Raw genomic sequence first — 23,232 nt, 5'->3', positions numbered from 1 at the left:
ATGCCCGAGGTAGACGAGCCTTGGAGGTGGAGATGGAGGGTGAAAGGCCAGGGAGGTGCACGGTGGTGGTGGAGGGATGACAGCTCCCGGGGGAGGGTGCTGAGAAGGGCTTAGGGTTTTGATCCAGTGCGGAGAGCTTCTCCCAGGGCCTTGGCTCTTGGGTTTCTGGACTGGGACGGGGCCTAAGGGCACTCTGGGTCCCTTTGGGGGCCCCACGCAGTATTACTTAAGGAGACAAGGTAACCAGCCCCTCGTTTCTGGCCCAGGCCAGTTTAGAAGGCTCACTTTTGACCAAAGGAGGCTGGGGGAACCCAGCCTTAGCCTGGACTCCTGGACTCCTGGACCCTGGGGTGGCAGAGTCAGACTTTGCCTGGGTCACTGGGCGCTACTGGGAAGGGGAGAGGCCTGGGCTCTTCTGCAGGGATGGATGGACATCCACGGGGCTGGAGATGGAGGCCTTGGTGCCTGGGTCAGTTGCAGTTCAGGTGGCCTGACCCTTGCCCAGCCATCCTCCCTACCTGCATCCAGGGCAACGGGCAGTGGCCTGACCATGTGTGCTCAGGGCAGATGTGCTCAGGCCTGCGTTTGCAGACCGTGTGGATATGTACACCCAGGTTTAGATCTTGGTGGGCTTTTGCTGCCAAAGCATCAGAAACTGTGAAGCTTTGAACAATGATTGGGTACCTGCCTGTCCTTAAAGGTCTTGGTATGAACTGTTCTGATGGGTATCATCCCCTTGACCCCTGACCTCCCTTCCCTGAGGGCTTAGAAAAAACACAAATCACCTCCCACTGCTTTCATCTTTCCAGCAAATCTGGCTGCAGCTTGGGTGGATGGCTAATCTTCCTTTGCAGGTTTCTGGGGAGCATTGAAAAAGGTGTCAGGTGGGAGCATGGCTCTGATTTTCTATAAACCCAAGGACCAGGGAAGAGAAGCAAAATCGATTCTTGTGCCTCTGGGTGGTTGAGGTTTTGCCTTGTTTAAAACAGGGAGGATGGATTTCTCAAAGACTCTTCTGTTCCCATTTGGCTTTGGCCCTGGTTCAGAGCTGCAGGCAGCTCCAGAATCTTCCCGAAGAGCTGGGCGCCGTGTGATTTGAAGGAGTGCTGCAAGGCCTGGGTGTGGAGGCCTCTGACTTTTCTCCTAGGTTGGTTGCAGCCACCGCCAACGAGCCGTACAGATAAGTGGTGACAGTGTCCGGTAGGGAAAGGGTCGGACAAGCGAGTTGGTCTCCTTGCTCAGTTCCTGCCTAGCTCTTGCAGCCACCAGGGAACACTCCCCATGTCTGCCCGGGTCTCTTGTTGTCGCCCCCACCTGTTGGCAGGATGTGTGGGCATCTTCTCCAACCTGCAGAGCCCTTGGCGGGCTGGGAAGGGCTGGGCCCTCCGGCCTTGTTTGTCACGGGGCTGCGGTGTTGTAATGGACCTGCTCTCGCGCGAGCCTCTCTGTTTCCAGCTCCACTCTGGAAAGGAAGGCGCCAAGGCTGACTCTCGCAGTATTCATTCAGCCCCAGCTCAATTGAGCAATCAGAGCCAGGGCTGAGGGCAAGTTACATTCTTTCTCGCTTTTCTGCTGCAGGATGCCGTTTGCTTCCCCCCCCAAGCGAATGAATTATGTTTGAAGCCGAAATGGGAGGAAGAGAAAAGTAAGAGTGAGTGTGTATGGGTATGTGTGTGCGCATACCTCTGCAGGCAGGGCTAGAGCAGCAGGCACATTATTTTTCCATTTTCCTTTAATTAAGGCTCTGTGGAGGTGTGTTTGAAAACAGAGGGTCTCCTATGCCTTTGAGGAGGGTGAGAACACCGTTTTGGCCGCGTCCCGGGCCATATGCAGCGTATGGTGGCCAATGAAACGGGGCCTGGCTCGTTCTGTTGCTTGTCTTGGCAGTCGGCTCCGTGGCTTGTGTTACCAGCTCGGGAGCGTGGGGGCTGCCAAGCTCCGTGTGCCTGAGCATGTGCGTGTGCATGTGTGTGCACGCTCTCGTGCGTGCGTGTGGTTTGGCCTCCCGAAGCTCAGCAGAGACAAATGCCTCGGTGACCCAGGCTAGGAATTTCCAGCCTGTGTTTCTTTATACTCATGGCTGACTGTGGGAGGCCCAGCCCGGGTCCACTGTTCTGGGGGCTTTTTCGTCTGTTTTCTCGCGGCAGCAAGATTCTAGTTGGGGAGCTCCATTGCCAAAGCTCCAGCTGGCCAATGCAGTTTTTAAAAAAGGGCCAAACCATTTATAACACACTGTGTGAGGGCTGTGCCGCGTTTTGGACTGTTAGTAACTCCGGACGCCAAGGAACGGAGATGGGATGAGGTGGGACGAGAGGACAGAAAGCTTGCCCAGTGGTAGTGCCTTCCCAGCTTCTTGCTGCCTGGGACGAGGATCCTGACAGAAATGACTCAATGTGTATTTATTGAGCAGCTACACCAAGCAGAGGAGAAGGTGGTTGTTCAGGGGCAGGGCTTGTTGAAAGCATCTCTTGAGTCTCCAGGGAGGAGAAGAGTCTCCTGGGGGAAGGTTCCACTTTCCCATATGGCTGGGACAGCTCTGCAGAGACCATGCCTGCCAACGGCTTCTCCTGACCCCACTTTTCCTCTCATTTTCTTCTCGGAAAGACCCAAGAAGCAACTGCTTCCCAGCAGTGCAGAGCTCCAGTAGTTCGAAGGGTACAGAAGATGCTGGGTTCCTGCTTGCTGAGGTGGGAACCCAGACGGGGGGTGGTGCCTCCTTGCCAATGACCTTTGCAGCTGTCTTCTGATCTATTGGGTGGAAGAGTCCCAAGGAGAAACCGAGGCAAAGGGCAGCTGCTGGGCCTCCTTCCTGCACCTCTGTACCCAGCTTTGCCCTGGCACCCTTTTTTTCTGTTCTGCTCTCCCCTTGGGGTTTAGAGCTGAAAAGTAGGCGTGCGGAGAATCCTCTGGGGAGAATTCTCTTCAAGGCAGTAGGAAAGGGAGATCACTATTAGGTGGGAATAATCCAGAAGGGACCTGGGAAGGGCCATCTAGCATAGCGCCCTCTAGGAAGGAAAGCCCTCATGACTACACTGATTTTGCATTCACTATGTGCAGGTGACGTTTCAGGTACTTTCCAAGTAGTAACTGATTTAATCTACTCTGCAGCTTTACAGGGCAAACACCATTACTATTCTCACGTTGTACTTGAGGAAAGCGAGGCACCGAGAGGTTAGGAAACTTGCCCAGGGCCACACAGCTAGTAAGGAGCAAAGTTAGAATTCAAACTCAGACCGTCTGGCTCCAGAGCTCCTACTCTTAAACCAGCACATCTTTTGCCTCTATAGTGTGGGACAGCCACCCAGAGAGGTTCTTTTGCTATTTGCTCTTACCCTCAACCTTGGAACTTCCTCCACCCTTTTGTTCTTCACCTTCTGGATCTCCTTGTCTTTTGGAAGCTGGTTGGCCTGGATCATTGCAGGTGCCAGGAGAAGGCTCATCCCAGACGACCCATAACTCCAAGTACAGGTTAGTGTTGAAGTTCTCCGTCCCTTGGAATCAGTACTAATTATTGTCTTTGGTTACTGGCCTGGTAACTTTCTGGTGCACCTGCTCCCTGCATCCTGCATCCCTGGGAATCTTCCGGCTCTACCTCCTGAGACCTGTTACTGATTCTGGGTTGCCAGCTCCCTGCTTTTGACTTCCAATCCCACTCTTGTTCCTGGGGCTTGACCCTGTGAATTCCCCTGCTCCCTGGACTTCCCTCATTCTGCCTCCACTTTCCCCTAGCTTTGTAGCCTCACACCGTCAGTGCCCACTTGCTCAGGTGTCCCTGGCACATGAGACCAGACCTTCTTAAAGAGACCTAGGGATTTCACAGCCTCCTTTAATTAAACCTTTGTTTCCAGGCACAGAAAATTCACTGTACACATCCTAAATTTCTCTTAATCTGTTGGTTTTTTTAACCTATTATTGTCATTCTGCGTTGAAGATGCTGATTATTTGACACTTTCTAATAAGAAGAGCACTTTACATATTTGACCCATCAAATTAAATATTTTTATAGACACTTCCGTTTTCTTTTTTAAAAAGCAATATCTGGCATCTTACAGATATATGTACAATAAACAAGAGAAGAAAATTAAGAGGGAAAAACTTTAAAGTTTTCTTTTTTTTAGGAGGCATGGGGATTGAACCTGGGACCTTGTACATGGGAAGCAGGTGCTCAACCAACTGAGCTACACCTGGTCCCCACTTTAAAAGTTTTATTGACTGTGAATCTGTAAGGTGCCAAAGATGGCTGAAGTAACCCTTCATATTAATGTGTCCCAATAGGGTCCATTTTCTGGACTTGAACTATTTTGTGGCTTTTTTTCTGCTCATACAATGCACTGCCCCAAATTGTGTGTCTACAGTTTCCTAAGGAAGTCAGAGTAGAGAGATGCAGACACTAGATCTTGTCTTCAGGGTCTCACCCCTTGGATGCATCTGCTCCCTTTTCTCTTCAAGCTGATTTATAGGGAGCTGCATCAAATCACCCATAACCTTAGGCTCAACAACAGTTTAAGGTCCACTATGACCTCTCGAACCTTCTGTCTTATTCATGCATTGCTTGGCAGGCCTCTGCTTGGATCTGTGCATCACCAAGCTTTTCTACCTTGGCTAGCTTCCAAGTTATTCCTGGTCAGTGTCCCAAATTGCCAAAAGTCCTTTTAGAGTCTAGGCCCGTCTTTTGAGGCAGAAGCCCCATTTCCTAACGTTGCTCTTCTGCCAACGTCCGGAGCATGCTCTTTCTTTCTGTATCCCAGTTGCTAATGCAGGCAAGGAGGGTATTCTCCTGTCCTTCCAACCTCCTGGGCCCTGCAGGGGAAAAAAAACCCCTCTGGGTTCTTCCAAAGCTTTTAACGCGTAGTTCTTTTCTTATGAAATTGTTTCCGTATGGAACAACCAGTTTGGGGGATAATTTCACCTCGTGTCATCATTCCTGTGCCTTCCCAAAGTGGGTAAATTCTCCTTGGCTATTATTGGTTCCCTGCCCCCCGCCCCCCTTATAGAGCTCTTAAATCCCATCAAATTGTTTTATTTTTTAAATCGCCTAACTTGCCTTTCTGCCTTAGATCAGCAGCCAGTTCTTTCCAGTTAAAGAGGACCCAGTTATGAAAGGCAGCTGCTGCAGCTCCTCCGGCTTCTGGCCCCACCCCAGAGAGGTTTAGGATGACTTCTCACTGGCGAATGTCAGCTGTTACGGTTGTCTCCTAGGAATGGCATGTGTTAAGGACTTTGTGGTTTGTGTCTGAGCAGTTGGGGCTCCCTTGCGCGGGAAGGCAGGAGAGGGGGAGTTCTGCCGCCTCAGAAGGAGGCCTGGTACCTGGCTCCCTGGGTTAGACTTGTCATTGGGATGGGTCCACAAGGGAGCAGGGGGCTGTGCTAAGATTTTGGAGTGGCAAGAACTTATGGGCCCATTACTCCCAGGGGGTGGCCACCCCTCCAGGGGGGCTCCACGGTAGCAGCGAATTCATTATATTTTGGGACTGCTTCTTAGTGTCTCATTTATACCATCTGCGTGGAAACAAACAGAAGCTGCAAGCAGAGCGTATCATTCCCAGAGCAGAGTGGGTCTGGCTTCCATCTCCCGGAGATGGCTTATGTGGAGAAACACACAGAAGTCTCTGGAATATTTTTCTTGGGGTCTGCTATGGGAACGAATAACCTGGAGGTAAAATTGTGGCCTGCTGCGCATCTAAACTTCCAGAGATGGATCTTTACCCCACTCACTGAATTTTCCTCTGTCATGAATTTGTGGTCATTTGTCCATTCATTCACTCATTCAGCCATGCTGGATGCTGGAGTCACATGGGGGAAAACAGCTAACCAGATGCAGGGAGGTGCTAGGGCTTTTGGCCAAGGAAGAGATTTCACCCTGTGTTTTGCCTTGCTCTCTACCTTGGACATGGTACCTATATCCCCTTTTAAGAGCCGTATCCAGCTGATGCTCTAGGCACAGAGCATTTTCCACTTTCACACCTGTTGTCTGTTTTGATTGGTTAAGCATCTTTTTTGGGGTCATTGACTCCATATAGCCTTAGTCAAGGTCTGTGAGAGGGAATTTTGTAGCCTTTTCTCCTCTGCTGAGGAGGGGCTGTAAATTACTTTCGTCAGTTTGGCACAGGTAGCCTACTACCGCCCCTCTGCTTGCAGACTGGCCGCAACGGATGGGTCCAGACACCGTTTTACCATACAGGAATGGGTCCTTGCACTGGCCCCTGTCTTGTTCCCCCTGGCTCATTTCTAGGAGGGGAAACAAAAAGGGCAAGTGAGAAATCACAGGTACTAAAACCCGGGACAGGAATCTAGACCTGGCTTTGTCCCTCTCTGCCTGTGTGACCTTGGGCAAGTCACTTAACCTCTCTGAGCTTCAGTTTCCTCGTGTGTAAAATGAGGATGTGGTTTAGATGAGTAACAGGGCCTCCTCCAGTTAAGACTATAACTTGAGATGAATGAGTCTCAGATCCTTTTCTGAGACAGCCCTGTGGGCACTGGGTACTCAGGATGGGGAGAAAGGGTGTGGGGTGGGGAGGAGGGGCTGAGAGGACCAGGTGTGGCAGTAGAGTAGGCAGAGCACAAATGAAGGAGCCTGGAATCACAACATACAAACTTGAGTGCAAGGCAGGGAGTGTGTTTGGATGCCCGTATGGACAGGTGCAGCAGGGCTACTGAGGATGAACTGCAGAGCCAGTGTCCATTCACATGTACCTTTGTTGAAGGAGAGTGAAGTCTTTGTGATTGGAGGGGTAAATTGCCTCCTTCTTTCCTCAGAGTTCAGAACCTATTGAGAAATCGACACAGGAGTTGGATGGGGAACCAAATTTCACCTTTTTTAAACTGGCAAAGCTGGACAGGATGGAGAATGCAACTTGAACTTTTTGCCAAAATGGGTTCCCTAGTGTTTTTCTCTGGAAACCTGGATTTAGAACCTGTATGGGGCAGGAGGTTGTGGGTTACCCTCAGGGCCATTCCTTTGGGAGGCAGAGAGCTGCAAGCGAGTGCGGCTACATGCACACATTAGCTGCCCAACGGAGAAGTGTGGTCCGAGGGTAGTCAGATTTCATGAGCAGCCAACTAGTCACTCACCACGGGAGGAGAAAGGTAAAGCTGGCAGGATTGACCAAAGCTTTCCTCCCAGTATTTCCAAGACAGTGGAGATGTTAATTTTATGGCTCTGTGCAGAAAGGTAAGAAGGGAAGGAAAATGATTTCCTTTACAGGGTTGGAATTCAAGAAGAGTTTTGTACTAAAATTCTACTTATGAGGTTGCTCAAAAGCCAAGGGTGTGCACATCTGATCTCCATATTCCCAGTGTCTGGCACCTAGTAGGTGGTCAATAAGCAGATGGACGAATTGGTGAGTGAATGGGTGACTGGGTGAGTGGATGGGTGAGAGGATGTGTGAGTGGATGGGTGGATGGGTGAGAGGATGGATGGATGGGTGGGTGGGTGGGTGGATGGTGATTGGATGGGTGAGTGATGGGTGAGTGAATAGGTGAGAGTGTGGGTGATGGGTGAGAGGATGTGTGGGTGGGTGGGTGGGTGGATGGGGAGCCTTTAAGGGACCAGATGAGTCTTCACTGGCAGACAAGCTTTCTTCCCTGTCATTTTTGCCTTGAAACGACTATTTCTTACCCGTGTGCTTCCCAGAATAAAGAGAAGAAATAAGAATTACCTTGGTGTTGACCTGTCCTACTTCCATGCCTGGCTCTCCCTTTCCTTGCAACTCTCCTGTGTCTGCAGAGCTAGAATATGTGTTTGTGTTGAGAATGAAGAGACTGTGGAGGAATTTTCTAGTAGTGGGCTCCACTGGGAAAGCTCATGATGAGTAATTCCATCTCCTTTGCCTCAGTCTCTTTCTCATAGACACCGGCACACTCACACTCACCTTTAACTTTGATTTTCTTCCTCTCATATTCAGAGTGTCTCAACAACCAGGATGTGTGATCTGAGGGGAGGCACCATGCCAACCCTAAAATAGCTCCCTCTTAAACAGGTGCAAAGGTGCTTGAGATTCTGCCATTAAAATTCACTCTCTTTGGAGGTAACGTGTTGCAGTTTAAGTCCCAGCCTCACTGTTTTTACTGAGCAAGTCATCTTTCTAAGCCTTGGCGTCCTCCTTGGTGTTAAGGGGTCTGACCCAGTCTTATGGGGCAGATAGAAGGTAAACGTGAATAAATGTTGACTATGATTGAGTTAAGCATTGCCAGCTTCCTGCTTTCTTTAAAAAACAAAAAAGTGCTCACACTCGTGGCAGCGCTAAGGATAAGCTTGGTGGGAATTAATTGATGAGCTTTTCCTCTTTTACAGCCTGGCCTGAGGAGCAGGGCGAGCAAGTGGGAGGGTGGGTCGAGGGGAACATTGGTGAAAGAAGGGACTAGGTGCTGGGAAGACCCTCGTGGAGCCCCTTCCCTGGCTGACAGCGATTGTCCCGCTCTTCTCCCTCCCGTTCCAGGCTGGGCTGCCGCCCCTCCTGCTATGATGCCTGGGCAGATCCGGGACCCTTCCGTGACTGCGGGCTCTCTGCCAGGGCTCGGCCCCCTGACCGGACTCCCCGGCTCAGCTCTGACGGCCGAAGAGCTGAAATACGCCGACATCCGCAACATCGGGGCCATGATTGCCCCCTTGCACTTCCTGGAGGTGAAACTGGGCAAGAGACCCCAACCCGTGAAAAGTGAGGTGAGCAGCCCGGAGTAGGGGGCCCCCGGGGCGGAGGAGTCCCAGCTCTGCCTCTAACCTGTGGTGTGACCTGAGCCTTGTGGCGCCGAGCGCGGTCTGAGGATAGTGGCGGCCACGTCACATGAAGACTTGATAGAAATACAGAAACTCGGGCCCCATCCCAGGCCTTCTGACTCAGAATCTGCATTTCCCAGGGATTCCTAGACATATTCGTTTGAGAAGCACTAGGCTAGAGTCGGATGCTTAACCTGTCTCTTCAGTTCTTCAAGGGGCAAGAGAAGGATGATAATAACAATAATGAGTGAAGACACCTCGGCAATCTCTCTGGGGTGTTTTGAAGGTCAGGGGAGATCACACAAATGTACATGGGCTTTGAAAAGCATATAATGGAATGTCAGTGTTGGGTTAACTGTTAAAATTAGGATTATTAGCCACATCTTTGCCCGCACCCCCCTGGCCCCAGCCTGGAGCTGAACGACTTAGAGGAAAGTCACCCGGCCTCGTCTCCCTTAGATTGTATCTGCAGAGGACCCGCGCCTGGAGTTCTCCCCAGCCCCCTTCCCCAGGTCCCTTGCAGCTGCAGCTCTCACAAGCTTTATGCACAAAAGCAGCTTTTCCCTGGGGACTGGCAAGAAGTGGAAGTCCCCAGCGGGGTTCGGCATCAGTGTTGTGCATGGCCCAGGCCAACTTGTTCGGGGCTAGCCGTTTGCCTGGAAGCCTGCCCCAGTGAGGGCCCCCAGCAGAGTCATTTCTTCAGGGGTCTGACCGAGCGGTGGCTCACCTGGAAGGGAGAAGGAGATGGTGATGGAAGGTAGAGAGGCGACTGGGGTGGGGAGGGCGGGGAAGCCTCTGATGCTTCAAGAGTGCAGCAGCTCTGTGGGGAATGGGGGGAGGCGGGGTGGGGGAAATATTCATAGGAAAACTAATGTGTCCTAGATGGGGGCTGAGGTTGGAGGTTCCAGAGGGAGGGACTGTTGAGTGGAGCAAAGTCTCTGGGTACCGGCAGAGGAGAGTTGAGTATATTATGCAACAACTGTTCTATACCCCCTTACACTCCACCCGCGGGGGTAAAGACTGGACAGGAGGGCATGAGCTCCTGGGGCAGGGGGGTTGGCCTGGGGGGTGCAAACTGGCCCATTGGTGGGCTGGCTCTAGCTCTCAGATGAGTTGTTTGGCCTGTAGCGTGTTTTAAAAGAAACCTCAGTCTATATTTCCTTTGAAAATTTGGGTTTTAATTTTTGATTTAAAAAATCTGAAGATCTGGTCACAGGGTGCCTTGTTCTAGCATGGCAGCAGCTAAATGGACTGGAGAGAGCCACTACACTATCAGGATCTAGCCTCTCTCCAGTTTGCCGTAGGCCCCTCGCACCGCCCTACTTCCCTGCCTCTGCTTACACTTGTTTTCACGTTTGTCACCACCAGCTGCATTCAGATACCCTAACTGCCTGGCCCCCACTGCAGACATTTGAGCCTGAGACACCTGGATTAGGGGCACTGTCGATGCCCACTGTAGACTGTTGATCAGGAGACAGAGCTGACGGTGGTTGTTCTTCTGAATCGATTTCGTAGATCACCGTGCTGTGGAGAGCACTTCCTAACTTAGCCTTCTGTTTTCTTTATGGAGGATCCTTGCTTTTTGGCTTCTGCTGTTCACCTTCTCAGCCCTAGAGCATGAAAGCATCCACCTCTGGGCCCTTCCACAGTATCATTGCCATTCAGCGCCACCAGGGAACAGTTCCATCAGGGTGCTGAGGCTGCGGGGCACCTTGAACAGGGGCTGGCCCAGCTGGGATTTGCGTAGGGACCCAGTTACCACCTCTCCCCCCACCCGCCAAAGGTGCTTCCTTTTTTTTTTTTTTTTTGGAAAAGACCTTTATTTGGGTTGGGTATTTTTATATTTCACAGCCACCCCCAAGCTGGTGGCATCTGCCCTGTACCTGACAGTGACGTTCTGTCCTCACAGGCACCCACAACGTGCACCATCCAAGCCGTGAAAATAACAAGCCTTTTTTTAGGGCGTATTTGCATGTCCTCACCCTCGCTGTCAGACTGCAGCTTTGTGGGGGCGAAGAGGCAGGATGGAGCAGCGGACCTTGTGCTGGCATTGAATAAGGTCAGCCTTGCCGTGGGAACTGACCTTTAAATGGTTCCTAGGTCAGGCTCAAGGTGGGGCAGGGGCTGTGCTAATTTTTGGAGGAACTAAAAAATATAGTGAAGAGAGATACTTGCAGCTAAAGACCCTTATGTTCCAAAGGTTTGTTTGCATATGGCCAACTGTCTTTAGTGGATTGTAATCAGCTTTTTAGGCTACTAGAATCTCTTGAATAGTAAGATAGTAGCTCACATTTATTGAACAGTTACTGTGTACTAGGCCCTGTGCTCAGTGTTTAACATGCATGATCTCATTTGCTCCTCATCCAAACCTGGTGACCAGGTTGTCCCCATTTTAGAGAAGAGGAATTTGAGGTATAGGGAAGCAGGTTGACTCACTCGGGGTCACACTGCAGCAAAGTGGCAGAGCTGGGGCCGGAATGATGAGGACAGTGATGATGCTAGAAATAGCCACATCTCACTTGCCCTGAGTGATGTATGCAGCACGCATGAAGCATGCATGATCTCATTTAACTCTCAGAACCCTACAAAGTCATTGTTATTGTTGTCCTTATCCCCATGTTATGGATGAGGTCTGCAAGGTTTAGAGGGGTTCAAGGTCGCAGAGCTGGAAACAAGCCCAGGCAGTCTGACTTTAGAGCCAAAGCCTCAGCTTGACTCTGCATTGCCCCCTGGGCTTTGATACCCACTCCCAGACTTCTAATCAGCACTCCCTGGGGAGGCCTGGGGAGGCCAGATGAACCTGGCCCCAGACACTCAATCATTCTGATGACATGGCCCGATTAGTGCTGAGCCCTGCAGTTCTGCAGCCTCATGGCCTCCCAGGCCCCGGAGAGGGTGGGCTGGGCTGCGGCTGCAGGCAGCTCTTTCTGTGCTGGCTCTCGGGCTGTCCAACTTGCAGAGGCCAGCGATCTCTTAGGCCATGTCCAAATGCTGGAAGCACACTGGTAAAAACAAATCGGGGGAATTATAAAGTGCTTGGTGATGCTGTTATTATTTTTAAGGTTTAACCGCCTGGATGCCACCTGCTTGCTGGCCGGCCATTCATTCGACTGGTATTTGGTGACCACCTGCCGTGTGTCAAGCATCGTGCTAGGCCGAGGGACTTGAACCGTGAGCAAAGCAGACAATGCCTCCCCTCTCCTGGAGCTCACATTGTAGCCTGGGCTGGGGCGCATCCAAAAATAAACAAATTAATATACAATAGAAAAAGTCAGGGAGTGATCAGTGCCTTGAAGAAAAATTAAGTCGGCTAAGGGATGGAGAGTGGCAAGACTGCTCATTTTCATGGTTGGCCAGGGAATCTGGGAATATTATCTTTTGGGCTCTGGGATGTTTAGAGTTATTGCTTCTTTCTTGCCTCTTTGTCCTTCTTTCCTTACCTGTATTACTTTCCTCCCTGGCTTTCTCAGAATTTTCCTTCCTTCACTGTTGCATTCTCCAACCCCTATTGGCCAGAAGGTTTTGGCCCTTCTCATGTCATCTCCAAGTGGGTGACTGTGACCGAAAAAGGCCACATCTCTCCTCTCGGCCTGGAGTGCATTTCGGTAGAGAGAGGATGAAAAGCATCAAGCACCTTACGTATACACACCCCCCACCTCCGGTTACTCAACAACTTGGTAGATGAGCCCCCTCACCCTCTGTGCTACTCTGTAGTGCTCTAGAGGGGACTCACAAGTTCAAGGGAGGTTGGACTGGATGACCTTTGAGGAAAGTGGTTGTAAACTACCATTCCATGGGCAGGAGTCAGGCTACAAATGAATTTTGTTTGGCCTTCCCAGTGGGTTATTGGTATTTTGTTTTGTTTTTAGTTAAATGAGTTGCTTTATTTAAAAGTCAGGAAATGTGTGCTTTCTCACTTCTTTGAAAAAATAAACAAACAAACAAGCCCCCAGAATATCTAGCCACTGTTGGGCCATACCCTCCTATACAACAAGAGAATGAGAGGCTGGAGCTAAGTAGCAGATGCTCACTCTACTACTTCACCACAGTCCTCACTACTCCCTACTCTTTTATACCCAGTCCCGTTCACACGGACTGCATCACAGCTAGCTTTTGAGTTCTTGAATGGTGTTTTGGTCCCAAGGGCAGGGATCATATTTCTTATTTCCACCAGACTGTGTTTATCGCCTTGCATGGATTCTATGTTTAATACATGGTTATTGGATTGAAGATTAATGAGCTATGTCAACTTGAGAAGACAATTAAATTTTCTGTCCCTTGATTTCTTTTTTTTTTTTTTTTTAAATATTTATTTTTATTTATTTAATTCCCCTCCCCTCCCCCGGTTGTCTGTTTTCTGTGTCTTTTTGCTGCGTCTTGTTTCTTTGTCCGCTTCTGTTGTTGTCAGCGGCACGGGAAGTGTGGGCGGCGCCATTCCTCGGCAGGCTGCTCCCTTCTTCGCGCTGGGCAGCTCTCCTTATGGGCGCACTCCTTGCGCGTGGGGCTCCCCTACGTGGGGGACACCCCTGCGTGGCAGGGCACTCCTTGCTCGCATCAGCACTGCGCATGGGCCAGCTCCACATGGGTCAAGGAGGCCCGGGGCTTGAACCGCGGGCCTCCCATGTGGTAGACGGATGCCCTAACCACTGGGCCAAAGTCCGTTTCCCATGTCCCTTGATTTCTATATCTCTCAATTCGTACCACAAAACATTATTGATTTTTTAATAGACTTTATTTTTTAGAGACGTTTTAGATTTACAGAAAATCGCTCAGGAAAGTAGTGTCCTTGTCTCCCCTGCCCACTCCTCCATACAGTTTGCCCTATTATTAACATCTTGCATTAGTGTGGTATATTTGTTACAACTGATGAACCAATATTGATAATTTAATTAACTAAAGTCGATAGTTTGCATTAGGGTTCACGCTTTGTGTTGTGCAGTTCTATGGGTTTTAGCAAATGATAATGCCTTCTATCTACCATTACAGTACCAAACAGAAAGTTTTACTGTCCTGAAAATGCCCTGGACTCCACCTATGCACCCCCTTCCCCCACCAACCCCTGGCAACCACTGATCTTTTACTGTCTCTATAATTTTTACCTTTTCCAGAAAGTCATATAACCAGGTTTATACAGTATGCAGCCTTTTCAGAACTGGCTTCTTTTACTTAGCAATATGCATTTAAGGTTCCTTCATGTCTTGTTGTGGCTTAATAGCTTACTTCTTTTTATCATTGGACAATGTTTCATTGTGTGGATGAACCACAGTTTGTTTATCCATTCGCCTATTAAAAGATCTCTTGGTTGTTTCTAATTTTGGACAGAGAAAAAAGCCACTGTAAACAATTGTGTGCAGGTTTTTGACTGGACCCAAGTTTTCAATTCATTTGGGTCAATACCTAAGAGTACAACTGCTGGATGGTACGATAAGCCTATATTTAATTTTGTAAGAAATTGCCGGACTGTCTTCCAAAGTGGCTGGTACCATTTTGCATTCCTACCTGGACTGAATGAAAGTCCCTGTTGCTCTGTAGCCTCATCAGCATTTGGTATTGTCAGTGTTTCAGATTTTAGCCATTCTAGTAAGTGTAGCTCATTGCCGCCCATTTGTTTTCTAGTTCTGAATTTAAACGGCTTCAGGGAGAAAAAAAGAACCCAAGGAAAATCAAACCAGCCATTCCCAAAGTTGGGTGATCATCAAAACCATTTGGGAAACGTCTTAAAAATACAGACCTTACCCCAGGTTCCTGGAATCAGAATCTCCGAGAGAGCCAGGGAACCTGGATATTTAGTAAGCTCAGAGATTACATGGATGCGTTTGGGTATCTGGTTCTAAACTGCTCATATCCCTGTAGGCCTTTCTGATCCTTGTCAGGGAGCATTCCTGGGGTTGACCTTGAATAGTCAGTGCTTACATACTGTGGCGGGCCAACCTTTCAACTTGGTGCAGCTTCCTGCACATCTGCACACATTCCACATGGTCTCGCCATTTTTAGAGCTGTTTAAGAGACCTTTGCTGCTTCTGGATTTCATATTGGGAATTTCACAAATTCTCCCAGGATTTTGGAAGCATTTAAAAGGTTTTCACCATTGGATGAAGTCTGAATTTGAATCAGGGGACTGCTGGGTGGCCATGGAAGTCTTGTCCACTCCCAGCCACAGGTGGTCTTCCCAGAGGCTGGTCACAAGAGACCAAGCTGTTCATCCATGTTAAGCCTGAGTCCAAAATGCTGCCCCAAATCAGCTGATATGCCAGGTAAATGTTGGACTGAGCATGCTTGTGTTTTTAGTGATTTAAATCATAAAAGCATCACATTGACATTTTTTAGCAAGCATTGCATAATTGGTTTTTAATTTGTGGCTCTCTGGAATAGCCTTGGCCTTCTTTCCCCTGATTCAGATGCTTCTTCTGTCTCATACTTGTTTGGCAGAAAGAGAGATCCAATCTGTCCCTTCTTGGAACAGAATCTCCCAACTCATCTTTGAAATCCTGACTTTCCACTTTAGTTCCGGCGCTCTGTTAGCACATCTTTAAAAGCTGTAAGCTTTTTTTCTTCTTAACAATTCAATTTGAGGGAAGATGAAGGATAGCTAAAGGAAGCTATGAATGGGTTTTTAATTGGTCCCTGTGGTGTTGAGTCTGATTTGATACCACACCCTGGGCTTTTACAAGGATTTCTGACATGCCTGTTAACAGCATAGGTTGGTCACACACACTGTGCTAGCGCGGGGTCCCTAGAGACTTGGTGGTAGGGACTCAGCTGGATCTGTGTGTTCTTAGCAGAAGCCAGCCACCTCTGCAAAGTTCAGGGACTTTTCTTAGTTTCTCCATTTATAAGGTGGTGTATTAAAGTGCCTAATTCTATGTATGCTGTAATAATTAAGTGAACTAATGTGGGTAAATGATTTCGCCTAATTCCTGGCACTCACTAAGACACCCAGCAAAAGATGTGATTGCGACTCGCTTGTAAAATGTGTTGATTAGGCAAGTTCATTTTTCTCATTGATTAAAAAAGTGTTCCTTGGGTTTTTATTTCCAAGAGAGTACTTTGTGCATGAAAGTGGTGGGTGGCCTGAGTGTTTGGAGACGCCCCAGGTGTGGTGGGAGCCGGGCACCCCCCTGGCCTCCTAACCAGAGGGACTGTTTCTGGGCTCTGGGACTCAAGGCTGGGGTTCAAGGCTGTGGGTTCAGAGGTGGCTGCATCTCTGACTCCCAGTCCAACCTTGGACAAGTCAGCAGGTCAGAGTGTCAGTTTCCTCATCTGTAACACGTGGAAACTAAAAGTCAGAGAGTTTTGGTTTTTTTTTTTTTTAAGATTAAAAAAAATTTTTTTTTAACTTATTCCCCCCTCCCCCTCCATAGTTTGCGCTTGCTGTCTGCTCTCTGTGTCTATTCACTGTGTATTCTTCTGTGTCTGCTTGTCTTCTGTTTAGGCAGTTGGGAACCAATCCTTGGACCTTCAGGAGTGGGAGAGAGGTGCTCAATCTCTTGTACCACCTCAGCTCCCTGGTCTGCTGTGTCTCTTATTGTCTCTCATCTGTGTCTCTTTTTGTTGCATCATCTTGCTGTGCCAGCTCCTCGCACGGGCCAGCACTCCACGTGGGCCAGAACTCCTGCATGGGCCAGCACTCCATGTGGGCCAGCTTGCCTTCACCAGGAGGCCCTGGGAATTGAACCCTGGACCTCCTATATGGTGGACAGGAGCCCAATCACTTGAGTTACATCTGCTTCCCCATAGAGTTTATCGTGAAGATTAAGTGAGCAGCTATGTTTAAAGATGACTGACTTTTGGCTAAAGTGCGGTGTGTCTGTAGACTACCTTTATTAAGGAGGGCCCCATCTGTAGTGAATCATCTTTTATGACAGGACTGGCCTTTCCGATGTGTTGAGCCTCTGACCTGGGCTTCGGGGAATCAGACAGCTCTTCCTGTTTCAGGTTGTTTGTGCAGTTTACATGCAGCTGGAGTTCCAGTTATCACAAACTGTAAATCAGAAGGCTCTTCAACCCTCTGTTTTCCCCTCAGCTGCCTTGTGTGACCCCTTATCATGTTTCCTGCAGCACTGAGGTCATTTCTGGATTCCCGTCAACCATCAGTCTGGAAGCAGCCCTGCGAAGGGCCCTCTTCTGTCGGTGCCAGTCCTCTTACTCTGCCATCCTCGGATCCACTGGCAGCATGATGTGGAGTTGGGAAAGTCTTTTCCCGGGTGAGACTCCTCTGGCTGGACAGTTCTGGAGCCAGCCAAGTCTTCCTCTCCCCTCTGCTGTGCCCAAAAGGCACAAAACAACTTGGCCTGGGGTCAGAGCCCAGGGAACTTGAAGGACATACCGACCGATTCAGACAGCCTGGGGAAGTGCTGGGAGTGAGGCCATGGGTCTCCCCTGGAGACCGCACACCTCCTGCCCTGCTGAGGCTCGGTGTGCTCTGCTCTGTGACTGCAGGGTCCCCTCTCCTAAGCGTGTTGCACATGCGTTCTCTGGATAACAAGCTCCTTCCCAGTGCCCAGTAAAAAATGCTTTCTGCTTTGTAGCAAAGCAGGGCCCTCCATTGGAGTTGTTTGACTTTGGAGAGGTTACTAGACATTTGAGCTTCAATTGTCTCCCTTGTAAAAATGGAGGGATGAACCCCGACTTCACACCACATACAAAATGGATCAAAGACCTAAATGTAAGCATTCAAATGATAAAATTCTTAGAGGAAAGCATAGAGGTAAGTCTTTGTGACTTTCAAGTTGGCAAAAGTTTTCTTAGGTATGATACCAAAAGCATGAGTAGCAACAACAGAAAAATAGTTAAACTGGGCCTTATCCAAGTGAAAAACATCTGTGCTTCAAAAGTCACCATAATAAAGTGAAAAGACAATTGACAGAATGGGAGAGAAATTTTGCAAATCATATATCTGATAAGCAACTTGTATCTAGAATATATAAAGAACTATCACAGTGCAATAATAAAAAGACAACCCAACTGAAAAATGGGCAAAGGATCTGAATACACATTTTTCCAAAGAAGATACAGAAATGGCCAATAAGCCCATGTGAAGCCCATATCATTAGCCATCAGGGAAATACAAGCAAAACCACAATGAGATACCACTTCACACTCACTAGGATGGCTATAATAAAAAAGACAGATAGCTAATGTTGGTGAGGATGTGGGAAAGTTGGAATCCTCATACACTGCTAGTGGGAATATAAAATGGGGCAGCTGCTTTGGAAAACAGCCTGGCAGTTCCTCATATGGCTTAATGTAGAATTATCACATGACCCAGCAATTTCACTCCTAGCTGTATATCCAAGAGAAATGAAAACATATGTCCACACAAAAACACGCACATGGATGTTCATAGCAGCATCACTCATGGTAGCCTCAAAGTAGAAATAACCCAAATGTCCATCAATTGGTGAATGGACAAAGAAAATGCAGTGCAGCCACACAATGGACTATTACTCAGCCATCAAAAGGAGTGAAGTACTGACACATGCTACAGCATGGATGAACTTGCAAACATTATACTAAGTGAGGGAAGCCATTTCCAAAGGATTGTATGATTCCATTTATATGAAATATCCAGAACAGGCAAATCTATAGAGACAGAAGATAGAACCAGTTACCCTGGTTGCCTCCAGATAGGGAGATGGAGGATGGAGTGGGGTGATGTCTAAGAAGTATGAGTTTTCTTTTAGGGATGATGAAAATGTTCTAAAGTTGATTGGTGATGAATATACAACTTTGAGTATACTAAAAGCCATTGAACTGTATACTTTAAGTGGGTGAATTGTATGGCAGGTGAATTTTATCTCAATGAAACCATTTTAAAAATAGGGAAGAATAATTTCTATACCACAGGTTTCTGAGGAGAATTAAAGAGGATAATGTACATAAAATACCCAGCAACCTGGCTTGTAGTGGGTACTCCCAAATTAGTAGCTATGATTCTTAAAACCTCCTTTTTAGGCCGACAGCAGTGAAAAAGCCAGGAACTGGTTTGGGCTATTTCTCCTCTTTCCTTTTTATTGCTAGTGGTCATCCAGAAACGAAGAGAGGAGCCTGGCAGATTTTGTAGGACACTGGAGGAAATGTATGGAAGGAACAGTGGTTTTCAACCCTGGCCTGGGGACATTTACAATATACTGACATGCTGCCCAGAGATTCTGATCCAGTTGGTCTGGGTGGGTCCAGCAGGTGGTTCTGACTTGTAGCCATTGATTGAAACCCCTGGTACAGCAGAGACCTGTCCAGGTCTTTGAAGGAGTGAGGATATCTGGGTGAGGAGTGAGGACAGACGGTTCACAGGAGCAAGGTACTTCATGATTTGCAAATAGCATTTATAGCGTTTATTGCCTTCCACCTGTTCAACAACCCTATGGGGTAGTTATTATTGCACTGTTCACTGTTAGGTAATTCAGGCAACAAAAACTAAGTAACTTGCCAGGATCATATTTTAAGAGAATAATTTTGTATAGTCTATTTTTAAAAGTGAACAACAACAACAACAAACTAGATCCACGCAATGCCAATAACCATTAGTTATCAACTCTGATACCTTGGAGAGGACAAGCAAGGTAACTTCTGGTACCAGGTTAACCTAGTTCAGGTAGACTTCAGAACAAAGCTCCTCCTGCTACGTCTTTTTAATTGATGAGTCTCCTGAGAGTGCAAAGCAGGCTGATTAAACATTATTTACATATATCTGTATAGTAATATATATGTATAGTAAAACCGTATGTCACTACTGAGCTGTGTCAATCAGGATTTTTTGGTAGTTCTGTGCAAGGAAAACGGAAGACAGGAATAATTTGGATGTTGAAGCTGTCATATACCAGCAACTATCCCACATAACCTCTGATTTTTTGCATCACCCCAAACACATCTTACTGTTCCCATGGATTGTAAGTATATGTTACAATCATGAGCCATTTACTAAAATATCGTCGATTTCTATTTACTATTTTGTGGTGTCATTTGAGAAAGAGGCTTCTGCTGCTGAAACCAGCTTGCAATGCTCTGGTATAAATCAGCGCTACTCCACGGGGGGCCCACAGACCAGCAGCACCAGTTCCTGGGAGCTTGCTAGAAGTGAATATGCTTGGGTCTCACCTCTGAGTATTTTATCAGACTCTCGAGGGGATGGGGCCCCACAATCAGGGATGTAACATGTCTTCCAGGGGACGCTGATATTCCCTGCCTGGTTCGATGACCTCCAGCTCTGGCTGCGGTGACTATCTGAAAATGGCTACAAGGGTCTAAAACCCCTTTTTCTCTTCAAACCTATCTCCATCTTCCTGGAGGTCTCCACCTGCCTACAGGAATGGGCATTCCCTAATGCAAGTGTGCTTCCTGAATCTCAGTGAGGCAAGAGTTGCTCTGAATCAGCAAACACTTTAGCTTTTCCAAACCACTCATTTCCATGCATTGAGATCCTAGCTTTGTCATTGTTCGTGTCCAGGGACTTCCCAATTAGGTAAACTGCTGAGCTTCTCAATAGGCCCGCACCTTTATTGCTTTAGAAGGGAGAATGGGATAAGCTGTTCTGGTGCCAAAGGAGCCCTGATTTGCTGGAGTGGTCAGCAGCTCTGTGCCTCACCTCATCTGCCTCTGTGCTGCAAAACTCTTCTGTACCCCCTCTCTGAGCTTTAATTATATCCATTTCACGACTTCTGTCATGTATGGTAAAAAAAATCATCCTTCCATCCTCAGGACCAGATTGTGAATTCTTTTGACCGTGGTTACCTAGGGTGGGATTATCAGTAGCTGACATTTCGTACTTGCGAAGTCGAGGTCACCCGTTCTGCTCGGTGATTTGTCTGTAATCTGTGCCTTGTGCTTGAAATAAATTGGCTGAAATCTGTGTTTTAGCTGCATGCCCTGCATACAGATGAAATGGAACTGTGTTGGTAGAGAATAATTAAGCCAAGGACCTTGTTTTTCACCTTCATGATGAAAGACAAATGACTTCCAAAGGCTTTAATAGGATGGCACTTGAATTGTTCTTCCACTTTGGCCAACTTGAGGCTTTCGGAACAGTCTTGCTCATAAGTATTCTCTGCAATGACTGCGTTTTCATTTAATTATAGGTAGAGTAATTTTGTAGAGGCTCTTATCTTTCTGTTTTTTTTTGCCCCAGTGCAATCAAGGCATATGATATCACCTTTTGTTGTTTTTAACTAAAGAATGAGTTTCAACTGTATTATTGGGTTAACTGTATTGAGAAGAAAACTGATTTTCCCCTGACATGTATATTCTGCTTCTCACCAGTCTTTTTGGGAAAGAGCACCATCTTGCAGGGACCACTATTTCTCTCCTTTTCTCATCTTTTGAAGAGATTGTCAGTTGAGCAAGAAAATAGATTGATTGCCGAGTGGGAAACCAAACCCCACGAGGCCATAAATATGAAACGGGCCTGAAATAGACACATTTTTACAAAAGTCATCATTCTTCAAAGAGCTCTTTTCCAGCAAAAGGATTTCCCAGCAATCATTGAATTTGTCTCTTCAATGTTAGGTTTTCTGCTCATGCCAAGGTGATTTTTCCTCCGACTTCTGGGCCTCTATCTCATTTTTGTAGTAGCTCTTGCCTTAGCAGAACTGCCTGCAATGAGTGCCAGCCTTTTCAGGCTTTGTTCCAAACACAATGCTCTCTTAGCCTCGGAGACAGACTGTTTGCTGCGTTTCGACAGAATGGCCGGTCCCTACTCTGTTTGTATAACCCCACCCCACGTTTCTGTGGCCAATTGTTTTAGGGGCTCTCTTAACCTAAGAGGTTTTTTGTGTTTTTTTGCTGGTGATGAGAATGGCTGGGAGGGCTGAGGTCAGAACGATGCGTCATCTTGCTGATGTGTGAGGAGACAGAGAAGTTGGTTCAGGTGGATCCACGTGTGGGCTTGGACGCCCTGAGCCACCAGCGATCACAGGTTGTCAGTCTTTCAGTTCAGAAAAAAGGCACCCCGCCTCTTCTGGTTTGACCCTGCCACTATCACACTTGGGGACCTGGGTAGACTCACTTCCCTCCTTTGAACTTGGTTTCCCTCGCCTGAGGATGCCAGGGACCTGCGATCTCTAGGTCTTCTCAGTTCTGGAACTTTAGCATGGAGCTGCGTTTACAGACCCACTCCCCCGCCACTGTTTCCTGCAGACCCTGAGTGCACTGAGCAAATCGCTTGTCTCATCTGACAGTTGGAGCCATTGCCTCTGCCAGCTCCTGTTCAGAGCCTTCACCTTGTTGTTTTGGCTGAGCTGGTTTGATGTTTTGAGTGAGCTCAGGGCCCAAAGCACAGGTTAGTTCACATGAATGAGTTTGATCTATGCTAGAGCTTGGGGCAGCTGGATTGAAGTGGAGAGAGCACTGGGCCGGGAGTCAGGATTCCTGGGTTCTTGTCCAGGTCACCAGCTCTGTGGACAGAGCTTTGTGACTGCTGAGCCCTACTCATTGCCACAAACTGCAAGCTGCTGGGCACATAAAACGTCAAGACAACAGTACATTTTGCCCTCACGCAACTCCCAGTCTAGTGGAGGAAACAGAAACTGCTGATGTAATAGAGCTCATTAGGAGCCAGGATGAACCCAGAGTTCTGTGGGAGCCCAGAGCTGAGGGGATGAGAATCGGGGAGCACTTCCTGTGGTGGTGATGGTGGAGCTGAATATGCAGCGTGGGAAGAAGGCTGTGGGGCAGCAGGTGCAAAGGCAGGGAGGCCAGGGAAGTGTGCAGTAGAGAGAGGTCTGGTGTTGTAGGAACATGGAGTGTAGGGGAGGAAGAGACTGAAGGTAAGAGCAGAGCAGGCAGAGCCAAGTCCCACGGGAAGCTAGTTTGGTGAGGGTGATGGGGTGTCCCTGAAGTCCAGTAACTAGATCTGATTTGCATTTTAGGAAGAGCCCTCTGATGGCAAGAATGGAAGATGGCTGTTGTCTTAGTCTGCTTTGCTGCTATGACAAATACCACACACTAGGGTTGGCTTAACAACGGGAACTTATCATACAGTTTCAGAGGCTAGAAGTCAAAATCAAGGCCTAGCAAGGACATACTTTCTCCCCCAAGTCTGTCACATTCTGGTGGCTCGCATCTCTGCCTCTACCTCTCCTGCTGAGCCAGGAGGCCTCTTTCCTTAGGAGGGTGTTGCTGTGGTCCAGCAGAGAGAGAGAGCCTGGAAGGTGGCAGTGTGATGGAGAGTGAGGAGCACACCTGGGAAGACCTCGGATATAGAGTTGGCTGGCCAGTAAGCTCAGATTTGGAGGGATGCACAGGTGAGGGATGAGTCCTGAGTTTCCAGTGCACGTGGAGTGGAGGATATGGATGAAATAACCAATTAAGGGCAATGATTGTGACACATTAACTTTGAGGGGCTGAGGGACATCCAGACTGGACTGGCATCCATCTGGCAGTTGGATGATTGTGTCTGGAAACAAAGATTTGGGTAGTATTACTACAAGAGTTGGTCAAGATGACAGCCCACAGGAGGTGCATATAGAATGAAAAGAGCAGCAGGCCAAGGATGGGACCCTGGGAAACATCAGGGACTCGAG

At 48.2% G+C, this 23,232-nt stretch overlaps 1 protein-coding gene across 3 annotated transcripts in view; it reads left to right on the top strand.

Annotated features, from left to right (window-relative positions):
* The window catches only part of JDP2 (Jun dimerization protein 2), a 39,988-nt gene that overhangs the window by 759 nt on the left and 15,997 nt on the right, over positions 1-23,232 (top strand). For 2 of the 3 annotated variants that reach the window (XM_004455182.5, XM_004455180.5), the window contains exon 2: positions 8,439-8,662. In XM_004455182.5, the coding sequence (XP_004455239.1) occupies positions 8,462-8,662 (201 nt within the window). In that variant the 5' untranslated portion in view covers positions 8,439-8,461. Of the gene's footprint in view, positions 1-3,067; positions 3,469-8,438; positions 8,663-23,232 lie in introns of those variants that run through there. The other variant, XM_004455181.5, reaches the window with a different exon arrangement.

The sequence above is a fragment of the Dasypus novemcinctus genome, chromosome 3, assembly GCF_030445035.2.
Source record: "Dasypus novemcinctus isolate mDasNov1 chromosome 3, mDasNov1.1.hap2, whole genome shotgun sequence".
Taxonomy (NCBI): domain Eukaryota; kingdom Metazoa; phylum Chordata; class Mammalia; order Cingulata; family Dasypodidae; genus Dasypus; species Dasypus novemcinctus.
This window is presented reverse-complemented; position numbering and strand designations above follow the sequence as displayed.